The sequence below is a fragment of the Choloepus didactylus genome, chromosome 24 (genome assembly GCF_015220235.1).
Source record: "Choloepus didactylus isolate mChoDid1 chromosome 24, mChoDid1.pri, whole genome shotgun sequence".
In the NCBI taxonomy this organism is placed as follows: domain Eukaryota; kingdom Metazoa; phylum Chordata; class Mammalia; order Pilosa; family Megalonychidae; genus Choloepus; species Choloepus didactylus.
Genome location: NC_051330.1, coordinates 9,229,996 through 9,252,011, shown reverse-complemented (window position 1 = coordinate 9,252,011; position 22,016 = coordinate 9,229,996). Strand labels below are relative to the sequence as shown.

At 41.4% G+C, this 22,016-nt stretch overlaps 1 protein-coding gene across 2 annotated transcripts in view; it reads right to left on the bottom strand.

The window, feature by feature from the left end:
* The window catches only part of UNC93A (unc-93 homolog A), a 66,583-nt gene extending 45,149 nt beyond the window's left edge, over positions 1-21,434 (bottom strand). The window contains exons 1-6 of one of the 2 annotated variants that reach the window (XM_037817707.1): positions 21,246-21,433; positions 16,987-17,255; positions 11,598-11,735; positions 6,201-6,382; positions 4,181-4,410; positions 1,862-1,987 (exon numbers count right to left, since the gene is read on the bottom strand). In XM_037817707.1, the coding sequence (XP_037673635.1) occupies positions 1,862-1,987; positions 4,181-4,410; positions 6,201-6,382; positions 11,598-11,684 (625 nt within the window). In that variant the 5' untranslated portion in view covers positions 11,685-11,735; positions 16,987-17,255; positions 21,246-21,433. Of the gene's footprint in view, positions 1-1,861; positions 1,988-4,180; positions 4,411-6,200; positions 6,383-11,597; positions 11,736-16,986; positions 17,256-21,245 lie in introns of both variants that reach the window. The other variant, XM_037817708.1, reaches the window with a different exon arrangement.
* Positions 21,435-22,016: the final 582 nt, after the last annotated feature.

Below are 22,016 nucleotides of genomic sequence, written 5' to 3'. Positions count from 1 at the left end.
CCCAGACCAAGCATTTTTATTGCTTTTGGGACACTCCAACAAGATATTCTGCTATCATATCAAGACAAATGTTTCCCAGACTAAACTAATTCTTCTTTAAACCTCAGGGTTGTTTTTGGCTCCTTCCTCTCCCTCACATCCCATATTGAAATCATAGCTAAGTCCTATCAGTTTTTCCTCAAAATTCTACTCCTTCTCCCTATTCTCTCTGCCACTGTCCTAAGGATCATCACACTTGCCTCTTAAATGGCCTCTTTCCCATGTTTTTCTGCACCTCCAAGTTATGCTAACAGTAGAACCTGTTTAGGAAACAAATCAGAGCATGTCCAAATTCTCTGGTACAGCCTCAAGGCTTTTGCAATCAGATGCAACTAACAGGTGACCTCCACATGTATCTCCCCTGGGTCCTCTGTCCCCTCTGACCCATCTTACCTTCCAGGCATTCTAAGCTCCATCTTAGGGCCTTCTCTGCACTTCTGCTCAGACTTTTCCTCTACCTCTACCTTTAGTGCCCTCTGCCCTCTCCTCCTACCTTAACTCTGCCTAGCAAAATCCTTCAAGACCCAGCTCAGATACTGCCTCCTCTCAAAGCTTTCCCAGAACCCAATTTCTCCAGGAAGATGTAATTACAGGTCACCTGGGAATGTTGTTCAAAACAGTTATATCAAATTTTGTTAGTTTAGTGTGTCTCTGTTTCCTTCACTAGCCTCTAAGCTTACTGAAGTCAAGGCTCTTGTCTTATTAGTTTCTAGGTGATGTAAGGCCTGCCATATTGCTTGGCACACATTAGTTCATGCTAGACATGCTTTGTCAGGTTTAAGCAGCTCTTTCAATATTCACCTGGTACCCCTGACTGAGAGGTGACTTCGAGAGAGACCCAAGTATTGATCTCACCATGAAGACAAAACTCTTAGCAATTCATGCTGACTTTTCTGACCTATGATCCCCAGTAGAATGCTGGACTGAGTTCCACTAAATCTGACATATATCAGATGCTTGATATTTAAGAAGGATATATTCCAAGACCTTTATGAATTCCAAAATTCTGGAATGACATGAAAACATTTAAATTCCTTCCATATGTTAAAAAAAAAAAATTCCCAAAAATATTCCCTTCAATTAAGTTGTAAAAATCTATGGTGCAAGAGGGGTTATTTACAAAATTTTTGATACAAATTCTGCCATTAAAACGAACTTCTCAGGATAACAATCATTAAGCCAATCAAGTTCCTTTGGGTAATCTTTTTTTTTTTCCATGAACATCCAACATTTGTGTACCTTCAGCTATAGTGACAACCAGGAACTGAGAACCATGGGGCTCCATTGATATAAGAATGATAGAGTGTGGGGGAGACCAATTCCCCCACACTAGACTTTCAGCAGGAGCCATTCAAATATGTTCCTCAGAAAAATGACAATTTATAGACAGTATGGACTTTCAGGGTCACCTGCAAATAGTTCAAACACAAATAGCCCACCAATGTCATGGTCTACCTTGCACCATGTAACATGTCACCAGTGACAAGTGGCTTCTGAGCACATGAAAGGTAGCTAGTATGACTGAGGAGCTGCACTTTTTAAGAATTCATTTAAATTTAATTTATCTAGCCACATGTGTCCAATGGCTACCATATTGGATTGTGCAGCTATACATTTTCATTGTTATAGAAAATTTTATTAGACCAGTACTGGGTCTCCTGCATTTTATTGCATATGAAAATACTTGAGTACAGTCCAACCCAAACAGATGAAGAATGATTATTTATACTTTGAGGGAAATGGTCTGTTTCAACCCAGGAAAGAGGTAAGGGATTTGCTTTGCTCAGGACTTCTTGTGCCTGGGTTTTATGGATGCACATACCAGTGTAGATGCCCAGGAGGATGTAGATTAACTCCTTGGATGGGCGCTGAGTGCTGTTAGTGGACGTGGTAGCCATCAGACAGTCACTGGCCCCACAGTTCATGAGCTGCTCCTCTGGGATTGGCTCTATGAAGTCAAAAGCAAACAGGTGAGACCTGGATATTGAGTCATGAGAGCAATGTGAAGAAGGGGTGAATGTTCTGAGGGCAAGACATCCCAGTAAGTCAATGTGACAAGGCATGGGTGTGCTTGCCCAAGTATCTCATGATGTATTTACTCTTAGGATCATGCCAGTTTTCTTGATTTTAAGACACTCTACCCCAGGAGGTGTTGAATACAAGTAGTTTACTGCAAAAAATTCAAAAAATAAATGTGGAATAAGTGTCAGTTACTTGTCATATATTTTCCTGACATAACTGAAAATTTTCAACTTTCAAAATTAATCATTGTGGTGGTTTGAAGCTATATGTCCCCTAGAAAAACATGTTCTTAAAATTAATCCCTTCCTGTGGATGTGAACCCATTGAAAGTAGGACCTTTTGATGAGGCTATTTCAGTTAAGGTGTGGCCCACCTCAATCAGGATGGGTCTTAATCCTATTACTGGAGTCCCTTGTAAGAGAATGAAATTGAGACAAAGAGAGAAGAAAGCCATGGAAGCAAGAGGCCGGATGCAACAAATCTTGGAAGAGAATGGAGAAACCAGCAGATGCTGCCATGTGCCTTGCCATGTGGCAGAGGAGCCCAGGATCACTGGCAGCTGGTCTTCAGGAAGAAAACATGCCTCAATAATGCTTTGACTTGGACATTTTCTTGGCCTCACAACTGTAAGCTAATCAATTCCCATTGTTCAAGCCAAACCATTTCATGGTATTTGCTTAAAGCAGCCTAGGAAACAAACAATCATAAAGAAAGAAAGTACATTAGAATGGCTGCCAGGAATGAGGAGTTCTTTTTCTGGTTTATCTACACCCAGTTTCACTACCTTGGGCAGGCTATTTAATAACTTTTCTGAATGCTTAGTTTCCTTATGCATTAAAAGAAACTTGAATCATCAATGATTCTTAGTCAGAAACGTGTTAGAATCTCTGGAGAGTGGGCCAAAATGTCATAAAAGAAAGAGTATCCAGTGTTTTGTTGTCTTCATATTACAAAATCTTGGCTGGCGAGATATGCAGAATATAAAATGAAAAGGCATCCTAAAGGCCAGAGACATAAAAAGGGTGAGCAATCCTGCAATGCTCTCAAAAGACTTCTGGCCTTCAAATTCCGTGTGATCACTTAAAGCTCACTTGTCTTTACTTCATTACTCTATAGTAATTTTATAGATACTGATCTTTAATCCCAATTTCTGTGGCATTGTTGCTGACATTGACAGTAATAATGAGGAAAAAGTAAAAATTTATATTATATATGTAAAAATTTAGATATAAATATAGATGTAGATGTATATATAGATATAAATATTTAGTATAGATATAGCTATAAATATCTATATCCCTTTGGCTTTTCCTTCTTCAGATGCACTTAGCAAGTGATGAAATCACATGAGGAAAAAGGGAAGAAGAGTTTTGGCCACAAAGCGTTCTCAAAGGTGGGATTTTACATGGGATAGCAAGAGGGATGGCTAAAATGAAGAGATGAAAATAATAACAAATAATAATTAAATAATAAAAATAGTAACAGGAGAGTTAGGATTTTTCGCCCCAATGGGAAAGGCGTCTTGTAGAACTGAAGCAATTTATTTCCTCTGCCCTTGGTTTAAATTCTTAGCATAGACATCACTTGATGAAAGCATAAAATAGATGCATGTTTTATACCCATGTCTGGGCAAGGTCAGGTAAACACAGATGTGTTCAGACATCAGCCCATCAAATGTTCAATGAGTCAAGGGATGAGTGATCTTAAGTGTAACATTTTAAAAACTGGTTGGTGGATCAATTCAGTGGGAAAACAAATCAGTCAAACCAATTCTTAGACCATCTAAAAAGGACAATAATGGCTCAATGAACATAAATCGCACTGGTGATGGCCCTGAGTTTCTCCACCGTGTTCCTATGCAGACGTTCTTCAGTGTTGGCTGTGGAGGGGCCATGCCATCACTGGGCACACGGGGGAAAAAGATGAATCCACAGATCCACCCAGATTTTCCCAGGAAAGAGCCCTGGAATCAAGCACTCTTTAGCACAGCCATGTGTTTAAAAACCTTGCTCACCTGTTCAAATGATAGGCTACAGACACATCCTTAAGTCGAATCAGTTACCCTCCCTCCATGGCCCTGCTCCACTCTGAGACAATTACTTGCTCGTTTTTCTCTTACCTTGTGTGGGAGTCTGGCCAAACACCAGAGATGAAATCAAATTGCCCCACACACCAGATGACTGAAATATGAGAAAGAAGATGCCAAAGTACTGGCTAACCACATCTTTGCCAAGTTTCCCTGCCTTCGCTGCATGTTTGTTTCCCAGAATTGTCAGGTACGTGCACTGAGCAGACCACAGAGGGGCACCTCCAAGCCCCAGCAATATGGATGTGGGGATCAAAGTGTACCTGCAAGATAAAATGCAATTACTTCTTTAAAATGATGATGCGTATTTTCCTATGCATTCTTCCACTTAGGAGAGAAGGAAACCCCACGCACAGCCCATCATAAGCATCATGTTTATGATTGGTTGGATTATTGGGTTCATCATTAGATTCAGATGAATGAGCAGAAGCTGTCTTTTCTAGGTCAGGTTCATTGGCAACAGCAAAATTCAATGCCAGTGAAGTTTCTTTGTAGTCAAATGAACTATAAACAGCTAGCTAATGATTACAGATAAGGCTAGGTGGTTTCTGGGTATTTTTAACAGCTTTACATTAAAAAATTATATGAATTGTTTTGCCCCCTTCCATCAGGATTCTGTAGAAAATAAGTTTGTAAAGCAGCCTGCAGTACAATGAAAACTCTGGCTGATCTTTGTCCTCTATGACAAAGGTTTCCAAAGCAAACCTTGGAATTTCCTGTGATAGGAGAGTCTTTTGTTCTTCCTGGTGGGCCTAAGACCACACCTGAGAGTTCATATGCTAATGAGATGACAGGGAGGGGCCAACTACACCTGCAGTTTTAGGGGAGGGAGTCCTGGCTCCACCAGAAACCCAACCAGGTGACTGGGAGGTTGGGCTTTGAGCCATTGCATCAGCCTATCTTCCCTGACTTCTCAAAGAAGAGGATCTACAGGTAGAATCAACAGTGTGAACACTGATTCTGTCAATCACGTCTGCGTAATGAGACCCTTTAGGCACCCAGACTCCGGGAGCTCTGATGAGCTTCCAAGATTGAGAAGGTACACAGCTGCTGTGCCAGAGGGTGACACCTTCTGAGTCCATGTGGAGAGCACATGGAAGCTTGCAGCTGAGATCCTCCCATTTCTCCTATGCACCTTACCTCTAGGCTTCTTATTTCTATAATAAAGCTATAATCATAAGGATGGCACTTTCAGTGAGTTCTGAGTCAATATAGCAAATTCTCAAACCCAAGGTGGGGGGTAAAGACTCCCAAATTGGCAGCCAGTTGGTCAGAACTGTGGGCAGTCTGGGTCCTTGAACCTGAAGGATGACCCTGAACCTGTGGGGTCTGGCCTAACTCCAGATTGAGCTACCGCAGTTTTTGCAGTTGGTGTCGGAAGCTGTTGTTGAAGTTGTATTTTTTGATAACCTACGCAGTCATAATCAGCATATCCTGGGTTACAACCAAGTGTTTCGAAGAGATGTTTCATAAACGTGGAACCTTTCAACATTTCAAGTTTGGTCCCCGAGGCATCCATTTTCACCAAGATGATCAGGAGGCCTCAAGTCACAGCACTGGCTCCTTGGGCTGAACCTGACCTCCAGGTATACCAAACTCTGCTGCTGAGATTTTCTATAATAGGAATAAGGGAACACTTTCTTATCACAGTATTCATGCTCTGGCTAAGTTCCCTTGAGATTCACCATAATATCTTAGATTCTCCTCTTCCTTATTGAGAACCAGTCATGTTCTCAATAAGGAAGCTAAATGCATGAAGCTAAATGCCAAAGGCAGACCCCAGCAGAAAGGCCATCACTGTGAATCAGGAGGAAGAACTAGGGTCAGCACAGAAGACAGACGTCCTAGTTGGAAAAAACGGGAAGAAAGTCAAGACAGTGTCCTGTCATGGAAACTAAGAGAGGAGTTTCAAGTAGAGCATGTTTTTGAAATGGGAGCATCAGGCAATAATCACGCGTGACCATAAAGCATGTGCAAATTGAAGATTCCCAAGTAGCTAACCCAATGTAACCACCATCACCACCACCACCTGTGAAGGTGAAGAGTATCGTACCAGCTGGCATAGAAGTTGCCCAGGTAGAAGGTCACGTAGCAGCACATGGAGATGGTGATGGTCCACTTGCAGCCCAATTTCTTTATGAGAATCGGCGGGAGGAACATGGAGGACAGGAGGATGCCTCCATAGAGGGTGCTGAGGGCCGTCACACCCAGGCCTTCCTCGCTGTACAGACTGCTCTGGAGACACAAACCGGCCCCCGTCAGCCACAGGGAGAAGGATAGAGAAGGCATTGCTGGCATTCTTTGGTTCACTTTTCTCAAGGCCACTCTAGGTCTCTGAAAACCAGCAGCTTCCCCAAGCAGATGACCTCTTATTCAACTGGATGGAAAGGGTGGAGTGAGGAAACTGCATTTAAATCCTGAGTAAAGTGAGTCAATTGCTTCTGAATGTTAGGGGGAAGGAAAGCATAAAACCTCTTAAAATGCATGGGGACTGGAAGTGGATGAGCACTCTAATGGGCCAGGAAACCCTGTGCTTTGTGGTGGTTTCTGCCTCCGTACATGATAAAAAATGTTAAGAGGCCCCTGCAGATGGGAGATTCAATCAACAGAGGCCAAGGGCACGTCTGTTAAACACTGTAGATGAAAATTCACATTTGTATTTTTCTTATTTTGCAATTGAGTGCCTAGCCCAGCTTGGGTAAGAAATAACCAAAAGGCCCAAGAAGTCAAGCAGAATCAGATTGGTAAGTGCAATCAGTGTGGACATTGGGCTTTTACAGTCAGAGAAGAACCAGTACATTCCATTCACAAATACAGCTAGTTCTTCTTTCCTGATAGCCCTCCCATTTCTTTTTCCTTTGGCCCCAACTTTGCTCAATATTGTTAGAGGAACTTTGTGCTTCAGCCAAAGGGCTAGAAGTCAGAGGAAACAAAATGACTCTGACAGTGACAGGGTTCCTTCCCTTGAGGAAATTAGAGCTCGCATCGTGTATAACCAACATTTATTGAGTATCAACAGTGTACCAGACACTGAAATAAAGGAGTTTACGGTCACTGCCCTTTTATGACTAAGATGCAGGTATCATTATTTCCATGTTAAAGATGAAGGAGACATTAAGCATTTTTTTTTATAGTCAAACACATAGTTAGTGAGAGAATTGGACCTCCAACCCAAGTCTCTATGATTCCAACGTCAGTACGTTTAATGCCTGAGCTATTAAAATTCCTTCCTACCTGGTATCCCGGACAAGACAAGGTTTTGTACCAGAAGATCCTGCACAGTGCTGCCAGATTGTACTTCGTAGAACCCTCCTTTCACTCATCATTCCCTTTCCACCATGTAAAATCCAAAATCTTTAAACTGATTTCTTACTCAGCACGGTTCCAAATGCTCCAGGCTTTTCTCTCAGCCTTTCCCCTATGAAGCCTGCTCCCTACCCTTCACCAGGCCCTGTCCTCCTTATCTTCTCTCTCCCATTCTTCAAGGCACAGGTCAAGGGTTGTGTCTTCTCCAAGGCCCTTTCTGACCACTCTGGGACATGGAGACCTCTTGATTTTCTTTTAGAATTTCTCTCTCTACCAGTCCCCTGAAGTCTATGGTTTTACCCAGTTATCCTCTACATTACCCCAACTGGATTATAATTGCCTTGAAGGCAAGGAAAATATTTTGCTCTTTTCAGTCTCCCCAATGCCTTGCCCAAAGCAGGTACTTAATAATATTTGTTGATTAATGAAAATTGAAAGGAAGAATGGCTAGTCCCATAAAAATTCTGAATTCTGGTTGGAAGGTGGAAATTAAACACTATCCTCTTAATTTGGGGTTATTCTGGGAATTGCTGTTTATAACTCTAGTAAGAGTGGAGTAGGAAACTCAGTTAAGCCTGAGCTTTTACTTTTTTTAATACTCATGTGTTAACTACTCATGTATTAAATAACTAGCTTGCCTCTTTGTATAGTAATGAAAAGCTTGCAGCGTTTCTCCATACTGGAATTTCTTTCCCACCCACAGAACTGCTGCAAATCAGCAAGGTGTATTTGTCACTTGCAATTGAGTTTAAATGCAAACTGTGGAAAAGGAAGGCAGATTTTGACATCCCAAGTGGGAACCAAGTTTTAAAAGCAGAAGTCTTTTTCTGTGTGAATAACCATGTTCAAACACCTGTACTTATACATGTTAGGAGTCAACCTGCAAAATACATATATAAAGACAAGCATGTGTGTATGTTGACTTTAGTAAGCCATTTGCAAAAACAATTATGACATTTATTCAACTTATTCACAGAGAAGTTATTAAGCACTGACCACAAGAGGCTCAGGGCTAGGTTCTATGGATAGAAAAATAAATTAAAACAGCCACTACCCTCAAAGATCTTACAGATGTACAAAATGTTTATAGTGTGTCAGTAAAGCAAGGAAACAGACAACTGCATTCCGGTGTGCTGAGTCCTACGTGACAAATGAACAGAGGCTTCCAAGGAGCCCCTAAGAGGGGGTCTGCTAGCCAGCCCAGTGGAGTCGGGAAGGCTTTCTAAAGGGAACGAAGGCTAAAGGAGGTCTGAGGATGAAAAGGCAATTGGGGGAAAGGCAGGAGGTGGGAGGTGATGGGAGAAAGAGGGTTTTGGGGAATTCGTCACATAGATCCCATCCTGAGATGAGAGACTGTGGAACATTTAGTTGCTTTGGCCAGAGCTGTTGAGAACTTTTAGTGAGATGAGGCTGGAGATCCAGCCAGAACTGGACATGAAGCACCTCATACTCCATCCCAGGAAACTGGGGTGAATCTGTAGACCCATGGAGAGTCACTGGAGAGTTTTAAGCAGGAGATTAACATGCATGGCTGCTGTTTTCATTCATCAAAGATCCACTGAGCTGTTTCTCTGCATCCAACACTGCCTCAGACACTAGGTGTATGGTGATGGGCTAGGTAGTTACATTCCTTGCCGTCCTGGAGCTCACAGACTGATGGAGGTTGGTAGAAAAACGGACAGGCAAGTACAAACTAATGTGTTAAATGCCACAACACAGAGAGTACAAAGGTGGGTGCCTCTCCCAGACTTTGGTTCAAGGGTGTGAGCAAAAGGGTAGAAGAAGGGACATCTAAGTTGAGGCATAAATGTTAAGTAGGGGATTAGTAGCCAAAGAGCTTAAGAGGACAGAGGTTGCTGTTGGGGGGAAATGAGTGTGGATGACCGTCTTGGGGAACACACACAAGCTAAGCCGGACCAGGGCTGGAACTTGTGGGTTCAGGGCCCTGCCTTACTGCTGAACTTGCTGAGCTGGTAGGAGGAGGCCCAAGAGGTGCTTGTGGTCATCCTTACCACCACTTTGGGGCTGGAGAATGGAGACAACATGATGAAAGTAGAGCCCAATAATGGAGAGAGAGAGAGAGCCCTCCAACATTGCTTAGAATCAGCCATTCCTGAAGCCACTTCTATCCAGGCCATTAAATTATTATTTTTTTTCCATTACACCGGTTCTGACTAATACAGACAATTAACCCAATTCAAATCTGTTTGTATATTCTAGAACAGGAGGCAGGAAAATATGGTTGGGTTGGGGCTGGGGCTGAGGGTGGAGTGGGTGAGCAGGCATTCTGTACCCCTTGAATCATGTCATGGTTGGAGATCTGGTTCTCTTACATCACCAGTCTTTTGAGGAGGAAGGGATCAAACTCAAATACAAATAAATAAATAAGAGACTAAAAAAAATCCAATAGCAGCAGGTGCTCCTACTCCCAAAAGCCCAGAGAAGACACAGAGAGGCCCTGGCGGTGAACATTGGAGCAACTTCATGGGCCTCAGCCGCTCTCCCCCTTACATCCCTCCCAGCCATGGAGCACACCCCATATGCCACTCTGAGTGTTTCCTGCACCGTAAGCTCCCCGCTGAGCTGGGAGCCGTGGAGGCCAATGGTTATCTGCCTACATCATCTGCAGACTTGGCATCACGTAGTCACAGCCTGAGAGAAGGGATGATGGGCTTTTTCCAAGGCTCTCCCTCATCTGACTTTCAAACCCAGAGACTGATTTGCAGCCAGTCTGCTGAGCAGCTGGCAGATCCACGGCAACTGCTTCCTAAGAATTCCGACTCTCCCCATCATTTGCAGCTTCCTAACCAAGGATCATTTGTCCTGCCTGACACTGACAGTACAGCCAGCCAGGATTTCCTTCTTCAGGCCAAGATTTTTTAAAGGAAAAGTGTTACCGAATGGTTCACAGCATCAGTAAATTCTTCCAGTTAACACATAACGACACGTAGCACTGCTCAATCCAGATTACCAGCAAATGCGGAGTTCCATACACAACAGAATTTAAAAATCATAACACAGAGTTTTGAAGGAGGCAACAACTCCAAAAGTTATGAAATATAATGACAAGAAAGGAGACCATGCTTCCTTCTGAAACTTTTTTTTAAAATCACTATTGGTTATAATTCCATTCTCTGTGAATCTCATTAGAAACAAGATTGAATAGGGGTTCAGGGCAGAAAATATGTCATCAAGAATCTGAAGCTGAATTTGAGCTTCTTTGGCAACTTCTTTGGCTCAAAATATTTGAATACTAACAGCGAGGACAGAAAATTTGAATCTCTTCCTTCCTATCACTGCACTCTCGACTCTGAGTCCCTTGGATGTTCTTTTTTGGTTTGACACAGTGTATGCAGTAGGTGTCCAATTCTTGTCCTTATTGGACAAACTTGTCATCAGAAGCCCTAGAGAAGTTTCTTTATGTGACAGCCGCCCCAGGCCTCCAGGGGCGTGAGGACTGAGTCCTGGCTCCAGATGTGCCTTCTTCCAGACCCTCCCTTGGAACTCCCCAGAGGTTTTATGCCACAGTTCAAGGTCAGACTGCAAATGTAACTACCTTGGGAAGACATGGCATGTCACGTCTACCCTGAGGCATACCTGCCCACTGACAGCCACAGCCTTTTAGAGAATGTCACTAAGCATCTGGGCTCCTAGACCTGAAAGGGAAGGGATACCATAAGGGTTTCAAAACACACAGAGACCACTATGTCAAAACACTCAGCTCCGCTGAGGGCAGGCTTGGAATTTATAAAGTCTAGTGAAACTTAACTCCACCTTCTTGCATGTGACAACCAAGCCAAGTGCGTCAAACCCTGGAGTTCACAATGATTAGTCTTGTCTTGTGTCTTCTCTTAACCACCCAAAGTCAAAGACAGTCTTGTGTCAAGTCACTAACGCAAGATCCTTACTCTTCTTGTCCGAGGGTCAACGCATGCTATGCTGTTGTGCCTTCCTTATTAGAAAGTGAGTGGGAACTACAAACTTTAAGACTGTCTACAAAAACCACTGCTTGCTTAGAGGATGGGAAGGGGTGTAGAAATACTTTTTGGATAAAAAGAAATCCTTTGTTCATCATCCTCATGTGATTCTGGGGATTTGGAAGGAAAGTATAGAAGTTCAGGTAAGCAGGCAAATATACACTTACCTGTAGACTCTGCAGCCCTCCGTAGGCAGTAAACAGAAGTAGAAATCCAAAGGAAACCACAAGGACATTCTTCATGCTTCCAGCCATTGTGTTGATTAAAAGTGTCAACCATCAGCGAACATGTAAATTTGTAGCTCCCTGAAAGAAACAGATGTAGGCAGAGGAAAGCAATCTGTACCAAGAAGTCCCATTCTCTGGTCTGAGTTAAGGTGTATTAGTCATTTGTGCTATTGCTAGTTAATGGACTCATTTATCACCGACACCCACAAAGCACATTGAGCGCAGTTATTCATTCACTTTCTCAATAGTCTACAGCCACTTTGTAAGGTGGCAAAGACTAGGATTTTTATCAGTGTGCTTGTGATTGCATTTTTTTCCCTCTTAATTTCTACTAGATATGGTCTTTAAGTAAAGTGATAAATGTAATACTTAAGATATATATACATGTGTGATGTATGTGTGTATATATATTTTTTAACATATAGTACCTTCCATATTAAGAGAAATTGTCAATGGTGCAGAACATGGAATGTACTTTGTCTTAAAGAACAAAGCATAAATGTCAGCTTCAAGATACATAGTTCGACTTCTGGAAAACAGTTGACATGTTTATAAGATCCAGGGGTCAAAGTCCTAGTATCTCAAAGACTATACCATTTTACAGCACTACAATTAAAAACAAAAGTATTTGAGCATAGTGCTTTACAATTTGACAAGCACTTTCCCATGTATCAATTCATTTTATTCTGTGTCAATGCTGTGACAATAATTATTGTTATAATTAGTAGACCCGTTGAAGGACGGGAAACTGAGCTTCAGAAAAGTTCAGTGATTTCTGATTTCAGGTTTGAGCAGTGCCGTCCAACAGAACTTTCTGCCCTGCCCAACATGGTAGCTTCTAGCCACATACAACTATTAAGTACTTGCAATGTGGCTAGTGGGGCTGAGAAACTGAATTCATTTTATTACTAATTTTTAAGCCCAGGTCCATTCTACTGCCTTTACCTTTTGAATTGCAGGAGTCTTATTTGTTATCTTCTGGGCAATAGTTTCCTTTTTTTTTTAAATTTTTTTATTGTGGCAATAAATATTCAACTCAGTGTTCCCCATTAAAACAGTCAAGTGTACAATTCATTAGTATTAATTACACAATACTATGGCTGATAACTATTACCCTATTTTTTCCATCACTTCAAACAGAAACTCTTCACACATTGAACTACAACCCCCTTCCCACCCTGCCCCTGGTAACGTAAAAACTCCCATCTGTCTCTATGAAGGTTGCTTCTTTTAGGTAGTTCATATAAGCAAAATCATACAATATTTGTCTTTCTGTGGCTGGCTTATTTCATGCAACGTGATGTCGTCAAGTTTCACCCATATAATAGCATATATCAGAATTTCCTTCCTTTTCACGGCTGAATATTATTCCACGGTACGGATATACTACATTCTGTATATATGTTCATCTGTTGATGGACACTTGGGTTGTTTACACCTTTTGGCTACTGTGAATAAAGCTGCTATGGACATTGGTGTATAAGTCTCTGTTTTCAGTTCTTTGGGGTTTATACCAAGAAGTGGGATTTCTGCATCGTATGGTTATTCTATTTTCAACTTTCTGAGGAAGTGCCCAATTGACTTCCCCAGCAGCTGCACCATTCTATAGTGCCACTGGCAATGTTTAAGTTCTATTTCTCCAAATCTTTGTCAACTCATTATTTTCTGTATTTTAAATAATAGCCACCTTAGTGGATGGGAAGCGGTATCTCATTTTGATTTTGATTTGCATTTCCCTGATGTCCAATGATATTGAGCATCTTTTCATTTGCTTAATTTTAATGAATTAAAATAGCTACTTGTGAATTGGACAGCACAGATCTAGAGCTTTGAACAACTTGCCCCAAATCTCATAGCTAATAAGCAAGAAAAATATGAAAATGATGAAATATGAAAATAAAATATATTGTCTAAACATGAATCATCTTATACACACATGAAAGCAGCAATGCTGCATAGTCCAGTAAAAAAGATCATAACTTTGGAGGCAAAGGAGAGCTATAGGTTCAAATCTTACTCCTGTTACTTTTTAGCTGGAGAACCTCAGATAGATCGTATAATTCTCTGAATCTCAATTTCCTTTGGAAAATGGGGGTTTGCAAATGTTCAATAAGTTAATTCACATGAAAGCTCTTGGAACAATCTCTGACACCTGTAAGTCACCAGTGAATGTTAATTGACTTTCAAGATGACATTTACTTTGGGAGAAAATACCAGTTGGAGCAATATTTAAAGAAATAGAATTCCTAGCATAAGATGAACTTTTTCACATTAAGCTTATCAATTAATGAACTTTGGCTTTAAAACTTCTTTTTTTTTCAGTTAATGCTTTAACTTACTTCAATTCTGGCCTGTCTATAACTACCCACAAATTACTCTTATTTTATATTAGAAGCTAGATTTGATGCTTTCTTCTGCTATCCTTTGTCCCTTCTTCCTTGGTTGCTAAACTTAGCAAAACTATCTTCTAAGATTTGCTAATTGGTTCTGAAGAACATCCAGTAACTACTACGTCCAACTCTTTCCATAGTCAATCTTCATCTTGTAAGGAGCTTTGTGCTCATGCAAAAGCAAAAACAAAAACAAAAACACAAAACACAAAAACCTTTGATGCCTATTATTTCTTTCTAAGTCATATATTATCTCTGTCCCTCTCACTGTCCTTCTAGTCCAGAATTCTCTACTGAAATAGTTGCTTTTAGCAGGTTTGCTTTTTTTATTTTTTCCTTCCAGTTCTTTCCTTTCCTATGAAGGAGGAATTTTATTTCTAATTTTATGAACACTGTCTTTTACAATCTGCCTTGGCTCTATAGCAGGACAAAATGCTTCTCAAAGGAGATATGTACTAGCACCACTCCCAAATTGTTAGCATGACTGGGGCAATTTTTAGATATAGTCACCCAGAGGTTTCTTCCTAATTAAAGGGATGCTCTTATCTTATCCAGATTCTGTCATCATCTAACTTACTCAAACAGAGACTGCATTCCTGTAGATATGTAATTGGGACAGGAGACTAAAAGCCTCAAAGATGGCTTGATTCTGAAAGTTTCAGTGCCATTAGTTGAGTGTTTCCTGGAATACGGAAACTGAGCCAGGGCTATTCTCCAAATGGTAAAGAGATTAGGTATAAATGACTCAAATTATATCAACAATAATTTCACTCCTTAAAATTAACATCTACACCACATCAACTTGAGCAAAGAGATGATCTTGCAGATCTGCTTGAATCTAAGGATCACTTACTGGATATTAAAATGGATGATACAGTGCTTGGCATGTAGCTGAAAGAACGAATATTCTAGAGAACCACAGGACATTCAACAACATAAGGGACTTTGAGGCCACTAGATGTCACTGTCTTGCTACCATTGGATTCACTAAAGGATTGATGGGCTATAAGTGCTATATAATCGCATTTTAAAAATCATTAAGCTTCCTGCTAAGAAGCTAAAGATTGCTCTTAATTTAAAGGAAGACTAATCAATGGTTTGCTCTTTTAAAGAAAGTACTCGTGGAAGCAAATTAATGTCAATTTTCTTGACATTTACATCTGACATCTTTGTTATTAAAAGCAGCATCGAGTAAATTCAGCTTTGTCTGTATCATTAATCACGTATTTAAAAAATCTACACAAAGATGAAAAATAGAGGAAGTGGAGAAGATTATTGTCTAATTTAAGAATCTCCCACTTTGGAAATAAATGTATGTGGTGCTTTGTTAAAAAAAAAAATAGGAAAAGCAATTTATATTAACACAACTATGGTCTGTGATGTGTTTTCTCTAAGCAAATATTCCAAATCACCAAATACCTTGGAGAGAACAGAGAAGACTTCTAGGCCCATAATAAGATGAACAGCTATGAAATTCTTGAACCCCGGCTAGAGGGGCCCCCTCCTGAGTGGAGGTGGGGTGGGGTGGGGACATTTCACCAGGATACAGCCCTTTTCCTCAGCCAAGAGAACAAGAGAACCAATTTCTGATACCCTGACTTTGTTAGACCCATTCAGCTAATTTCCATTACTTATCAGAGAGCACAGAAACCCTCATCAAGGCAATCTCCACTCAAGGGGGCCCAGAAAAAAAGTCAAAGATTTTACAGAGCCTCAGCCTCCTGATTCTTTCATCGTCATGATATATCTCGAATCATGTAAGGTCTCCAAGTCAACTTTGAAAATGCTTTCCATGTCCTGAGATTTATTATCTTCCTTGCCCTAAGGGGGTCTTATCACTTATTGGCATGTGGGACCTTTGGGAGACTTCACTGCTCAGCCTAATCTTTTCTAAGGAATCCCAGAGTCCTCTTTACTGATGACATCTGATAAGACAAGGAATTCCTCCTTTCACACCACCAAGTGGTAGAATCTCCTAGGCCTGTAGTTCATCACTTCGAATATTTCTTTCACTCTTCCTATCAGTTTAGCAAAGGCGAATGGGTCACGAGATCCAGAAAATCTGTTGCCAGCTCTGCTTTCATACCGAAGAGGCCTTACAGAATATCCTGGCTTAGAAGATGCACATACACAGATAAATACCATTGGGTTTCTTAAATGCATGGCTCCTTTTCCCTCTCCACTTAACCTTCTGCTGCTGTAGCTTTCTACAACCGGTTCTCAGATGTTTATTGGGTGTCTGCACTATCTTAGGTTCTGGGGATACCCCACTGATGTGACGACCAAGCTCCCCCGTTCTTGCAGGCATTTAATTGTAGTGGAGGAAACAGACAATAAACAACTGAGCAAATTGAGAAACCAAACAAATTCAGATGATGGTAAGTGCTATTCCAAAAATAAAACAGGTAATATGACAGAATATAGGGGAAGGCTGGTGACAATCGGTACACACAGACTTATACCCCTCTTCTTCACAAACACGGCAGAACACCACCCAGCCAGAAATACAGCTGCTCAGATCTGGGAGTGCCAATCTAAACAGACTGTCTATCAGCAGATCCTGAACATACCAGTTCTGCAGCTCACAAGACCATTTTAATGAGCCCCAGCAAATTGGGACAAGCAGAACTCTTGATTGAATAGAAGCCAGCAGAGCGCTATAGGTAGCCAAGGAACCTGGCACTGAAATTTGGACAATTCAGAGCCAAACACGTATATTGCCTACGACACCTAGATGAGTGATGGAAAGCAGTGAAGATGCTAGAACTATATAGATAATTTTTAATTAGTTATTTCATCTGTCTGAGCAAAGCCACAGAGATGTTAAATTACATGGGTAATTCTCCAAAGATAATGTGCCATTGCTGCCTCCACACAAACATCCAGACAATTTGAACATTGTCCCCAAACTAAGGAGCACCGTTCTAAAGAGATTTTACCTAATTTGAGGCCTTCTGAAGATCCAGTCCCTAATGGCTTCTTGGCGCGTCTCGGAACACTGAGGCAGGTTTCCCTGGTTTGCTTTCAGTCGCCAGGAGGAGGACTGGCTCTTTAACTGGGACACCGGGAAAGCATTGTGCAACGCTCAGTTTTGCTTTAGCAAGTGGCAAGCCTTGTTTGTGATTTATAGGTCTCTCAACAGCAGCTTGGGGCAGAATTACTTAATTCCCTTTGGGCAGGATTTTCTGGCCAATTGTTGAAAGATAGACTGGAAAAATAGACGATGTGATTAAGTGAGAATATTTGATAAAGACATATTAAAAATTATTGCTTTGTTTAAGAACAAGAAAAATAGTCTGAGCTCATTTTAATGAGTAATTATGTATATCTCTGTGTGTGTGTATATGAATATTAACAAAACTGCATATAAACACATGTACATACAGTGAATCCCCAAAGTATACAGACACCAAATTCTTATCTATGCAATAGAATTGGTAGGAGAAAGGGAGCAAGAAAGCTCACCTCTTAATTGATGCACTTCTGTACCGTTCCCATTTTTATAACAAAGAACATCTAATTTTAAAAAGAATAAAGATTTTTAAAGAGCAAGGAAGCTCACTTTTTATTTGATGCAACTATGTACTATTCCCATTTATTTTAACAAAGGACATCTAATTTTAAAAAGCTTAAAGATTTTTAAAGGAAAACATACTTTTTATAAAGAACTTTTCTTACAAAGAACCCTAAAAATTAAACTAAAACACAAACTTATTTCTAGGCAGTTTATTTTTATCATCGAGCTGTATTTTGTTTTTATCTTCTGCATGATTTTCCCTCAGGTTTTTCTTCCACCCTTACGCTTCTTTTATGCACACTCCCTCCCACCCCCCCCCCAATGGTTTACAAAACCAGTGCAAGGAGCACATGAGCCAAAAGGCTGTCACCAGAAACACTGCCACTATAACTAGGGACCTAGTTAGACATTTCTAGACTGTTACTTTGAGTTTCAACGTCCCCTGTTCTCCCCTGCCACTGCCATGCTAGCAGATTGCCCCCAGTCTTTCTGGTGCTAGTGGGTAATACAACTGTTAGCACACTGCACTGTCCTTTATTCTCAGTCTCCCTCCCCCTCTGAGTTGGTGATCACTCACAGACTCTCCTGTTTATGTGCAGGGAAACAAGAAGTATGGTTGGGACCCCAGATGAGCCCTGGCAGTGAGTTGTGCAGGCAGTTACCCTGCATTCAACAAACAGTTCCCAAGTTCTACTCTGCCCCTGGCCCCATAGAGATATGAAACGATAATAAGATGGGCCCCCCTCCCTCAGCCCCAAATTCCGCATTTTGTCACTGTTCTCGATGCAGGGCAGGTCCAGCATGATTGGATATTGCTCTCTGTTCTAGAGTATCACCCACCAGCTGCTCTCCCTTTGGGCAGGTAACTACACCTGGTCATCCAATTTGGTCAACGGGCACCTCTTCTACAGAGCCACAAAAGACAGTGGGAAGGAAGTGGATGGAGATAACTCTTCCTCAAATGAAGCTGATGATGTGTTTTGAGAACCGGAAAGGATTATGAGTTACAAGGGAGACTAAGAGTTCTGCTGTCTCCAGGGTGTAGATTCAGTTTGCTGCAAATCAGATGTCTAGCATTCCCAAGGCCGGGATAACTTTCCGTTTGTGCAAAGAGGGCTCTGATGGTATAGAACTATAGCAGAGATCTATGTTGAATGTCCTAAAATGCCCAAGATTTGGCAACAAACCAGTGTATGTCAGTTGGCCTTCTGAATTGTAGACAGTGTCTGGACCCTGAACACTGAGCCTGTGCTTTTTTGGGAAAAACGGGCTTTGCATGAACACTACCAGCAAAACTGTATTTTTTAAAGTAATCCCTAATATCCCCGCTGTATTTTTTCTTATCCTATGTGTTCAGTTAATGATATGACATTCAACGGGGTCTCCCCAGGGGCCACCAAAAAGGCTGCCATGCAGACTAAAACTGGAAAACATGAGCTCTATTTTCTGAAATATAATGAAGACAGCACTTCACATTTCTAGCCTTTCTTCTCGTCACCCCCTCAACGTTTTGCTCTCTTTCTTCCCCTGACCCCTTCCTCAACCCTGATGTTTTAAAATTGTTCATCCCTGCAGCATTTATTTTTTAAGAGTTGAATATCCATTTATTCAACAGCTATTTATTGAATACCTGCTCTGCATCATCCACTGGGCTAGATAGTCCCCAGGGAGCAAACAGAACTTTTATGCTCATGAGCCACAGAAGAAAATGCTATGCAATATTAAGGAGATGCATATATAAATAATTTTTTTCCTGTGATGTAGTAGAAGATTTATTAGTGGTTTGAGAATGTCAGTGCCCCTCCCTAGACGTCTGGCTCCCATCTGTGATGCTTTGAAGAGAGCCTAAGATTGATTCTGTAAGGCCGTCCGACATGATGAAGTTGTGAAGACACATGAATTAGCAACAAGGAGTCCTTGGATTTAATAGGCCCCTTTCTGTAGCACCTCGTTTGTACTTAGTATTCAGTAAATATTTGTTGGATTTAGTAGAATGTGCTTGAGCGTCATTATAATGTTGAAATACAGACTCTACCCAAATGAGAGAAACCTTAACTCTTGGGATTTAACATTCTGTGAGATTCTGACTTTTTAACATTATTTACTGATATGCCCAAGCCCTGAAGAGTCAATATATCTTTGAGAGTTTTGCAGATTACTGTCTTCTTGCTATCTTTTGTTTGACCATACTCTTTCAGCAATTAATCAGTTATAATTTCTATTTCAACATTATAAGGTGTCTCTCTTACTTAGTCTTACTCATCAGAGTCACCATTAAAGAATGAAAATCAAGGTGTGTGTGTGTGTGTGTGTGTGTGTGTGTGTACACTTAGCATTCAGTAAATATTTGTTGGATTTAGTAGAATGTGCTTGAACTTTGTTAAAAGGTTGAACTACAGACTCTACCCAAATGAGAGAAAGTGTCTCATACCTTTTGGGCAAGTACCACAAAGCCTTTCTAGCTGATGGGTAATGGAGGGGATTAAACGAGTAAGCATATTTAAGGGGTATTTTCAGATGTACCTACAACCTACTTCCATGTCACCCACCCTTCTTTTGTATATGGAATCCACACTTCTACCTAGGATTCAGAAAGCAAGAAAATCATCTGACAATCACCCACCACTCTTGAACATTTACAGAGATATATGTTGTTTTTCACTGACAATATTGAACTTCACCTAAGTCCTGTGCTCCTGGAAAATGGCAATTATGGAATGCTATCAGCCTCTTGTTTTCCAACCCCCACCCCCTTTTGTGCTGCATGAAAGTTCTTACTGCAGGGAACTCAACCCTCTGCTGTATGACTTAGATAAGATGCACTGACCGCTCTTTCTCACAGTTCACGTAAGGCCATGGCAAGGCCCAACACAGACCTTTCCCATTTTTCTTGAACTTACTGACAAGGCCAGACACAGACCCTCCAACCCCCCATTCTTGGTCTCATCAATGATTAGACGAGGTTAGAATTGTTTGTTCCCTCTGAAACTAGCTAGACACAGAGCTAAACTTTCCTGTCCAGCTCTCAGAGAGGTTCCTTGACTGTAAAGCAACCCCAACTCTAACTCACCATCTACCTGTAATTTGTCTTCTCCCTATAAAGTTTATGGCAAAACCACCATTCTGAGATGCTCTGATCTTCAGATCTGGGGAGCTTTCTCTATTGCTGTGGCCTGCGTAAAATTAATTTCCTTAATTGTTCAGGTTTGACATCAAACATGCATTTATGTATAAATCTTTAGTAAAGACTATCAAGTCTTTCAAGTCTCTTTCTCAGGAATAAGAAGAGGACAATCATGTACTTCAACATTCCCTGGAGTTAATCTTTTGTCTTCTCAGAGGCATTTTTTAAGCTTATCTCTAACTAAGGAATAAAAAATCCTTATGTCCTCTAACAGGAGTTTCAAGGAGTAAGTACTGAGGTGGAGTGAGCTGTCTACAGCACAAGCAGACCCTCTGCACAAGCCCCAATCCCTCTGTCTGCACAGGAGAGGCTCTGCTTCAGACTGGAGGGGCTTCACAGCTGTTTTTGCACCTGGCAGCTGTTGGTCAGGCTAGACTGAGGAAAACTGCACCAGCCCAACATGAACTAAGTCTCAGCCTCACCCCCACGTACTCTTTCTGGCAACTCCCTCCATCTGCCCAAGGTCCAGTCATGGAGCCTGAAAAACCTGCCCTTACCACAAACAGATGATGTCTTTAAAAGATGCACATTGTGTGAAGTGTTAGCAGACTGGGCCAGTTCTGGCTCCTCCAGAAACACCTTTTCTCCTCACAGACATTTCCAACTTACCCGTCCAAGGATTCTTTCTGCGGAAGTTCTGCAGTGGCCCAGGGGCTCTCTGTGGCCTTTTATGCAAGATGAATTCTGCTCACCTTATCTTGTCCTACACGCCCACTGTGTTTTAGCTCCTGGGCAGAGAGAAAACCTTTGATCTGTGCTAAGAATAGTCAGCTCAAGAGTGGCAGCTGAACTTTCTGGCATGTCCTCCTGCTGCTCCTCCAGTGGACCTGCCTCCTGGATGGATATGTTAACTTCAACTTCTTTTCAGCCTCTTGAGGAGAGATTGACTGGCTTGTTTGTGCTCCAAAGGGAAAGAAATGGAGCTCTTGCTTCTTGCTGAGTATGACCCTAGATGCTGGTGACAGAAGCAAGTTTGGACTTTCTCTTTTAGCACCGACCCAGTAAGTTTGAGGTTAGGGCCTATTGACAGAGTCACCAGGATCAACCTTGGTTAGACTGGACCTGACTCAATTGAAACCATCACTATGGTGGTTCCTGAGCCACAAGGCACAGGTTTTTTCAATCTCACCCTTAACCAAAGACTGCCCCATTCTTTGGACAGTCCCAAATTCAGATTCTTAAGAAATGAAAAATGAGATTGGACTCAGGTTGAGTCATAGTTGAGTCCTATTGTCCAATTCATCCGTGGTGGTGGTGGGGTTGGTTGT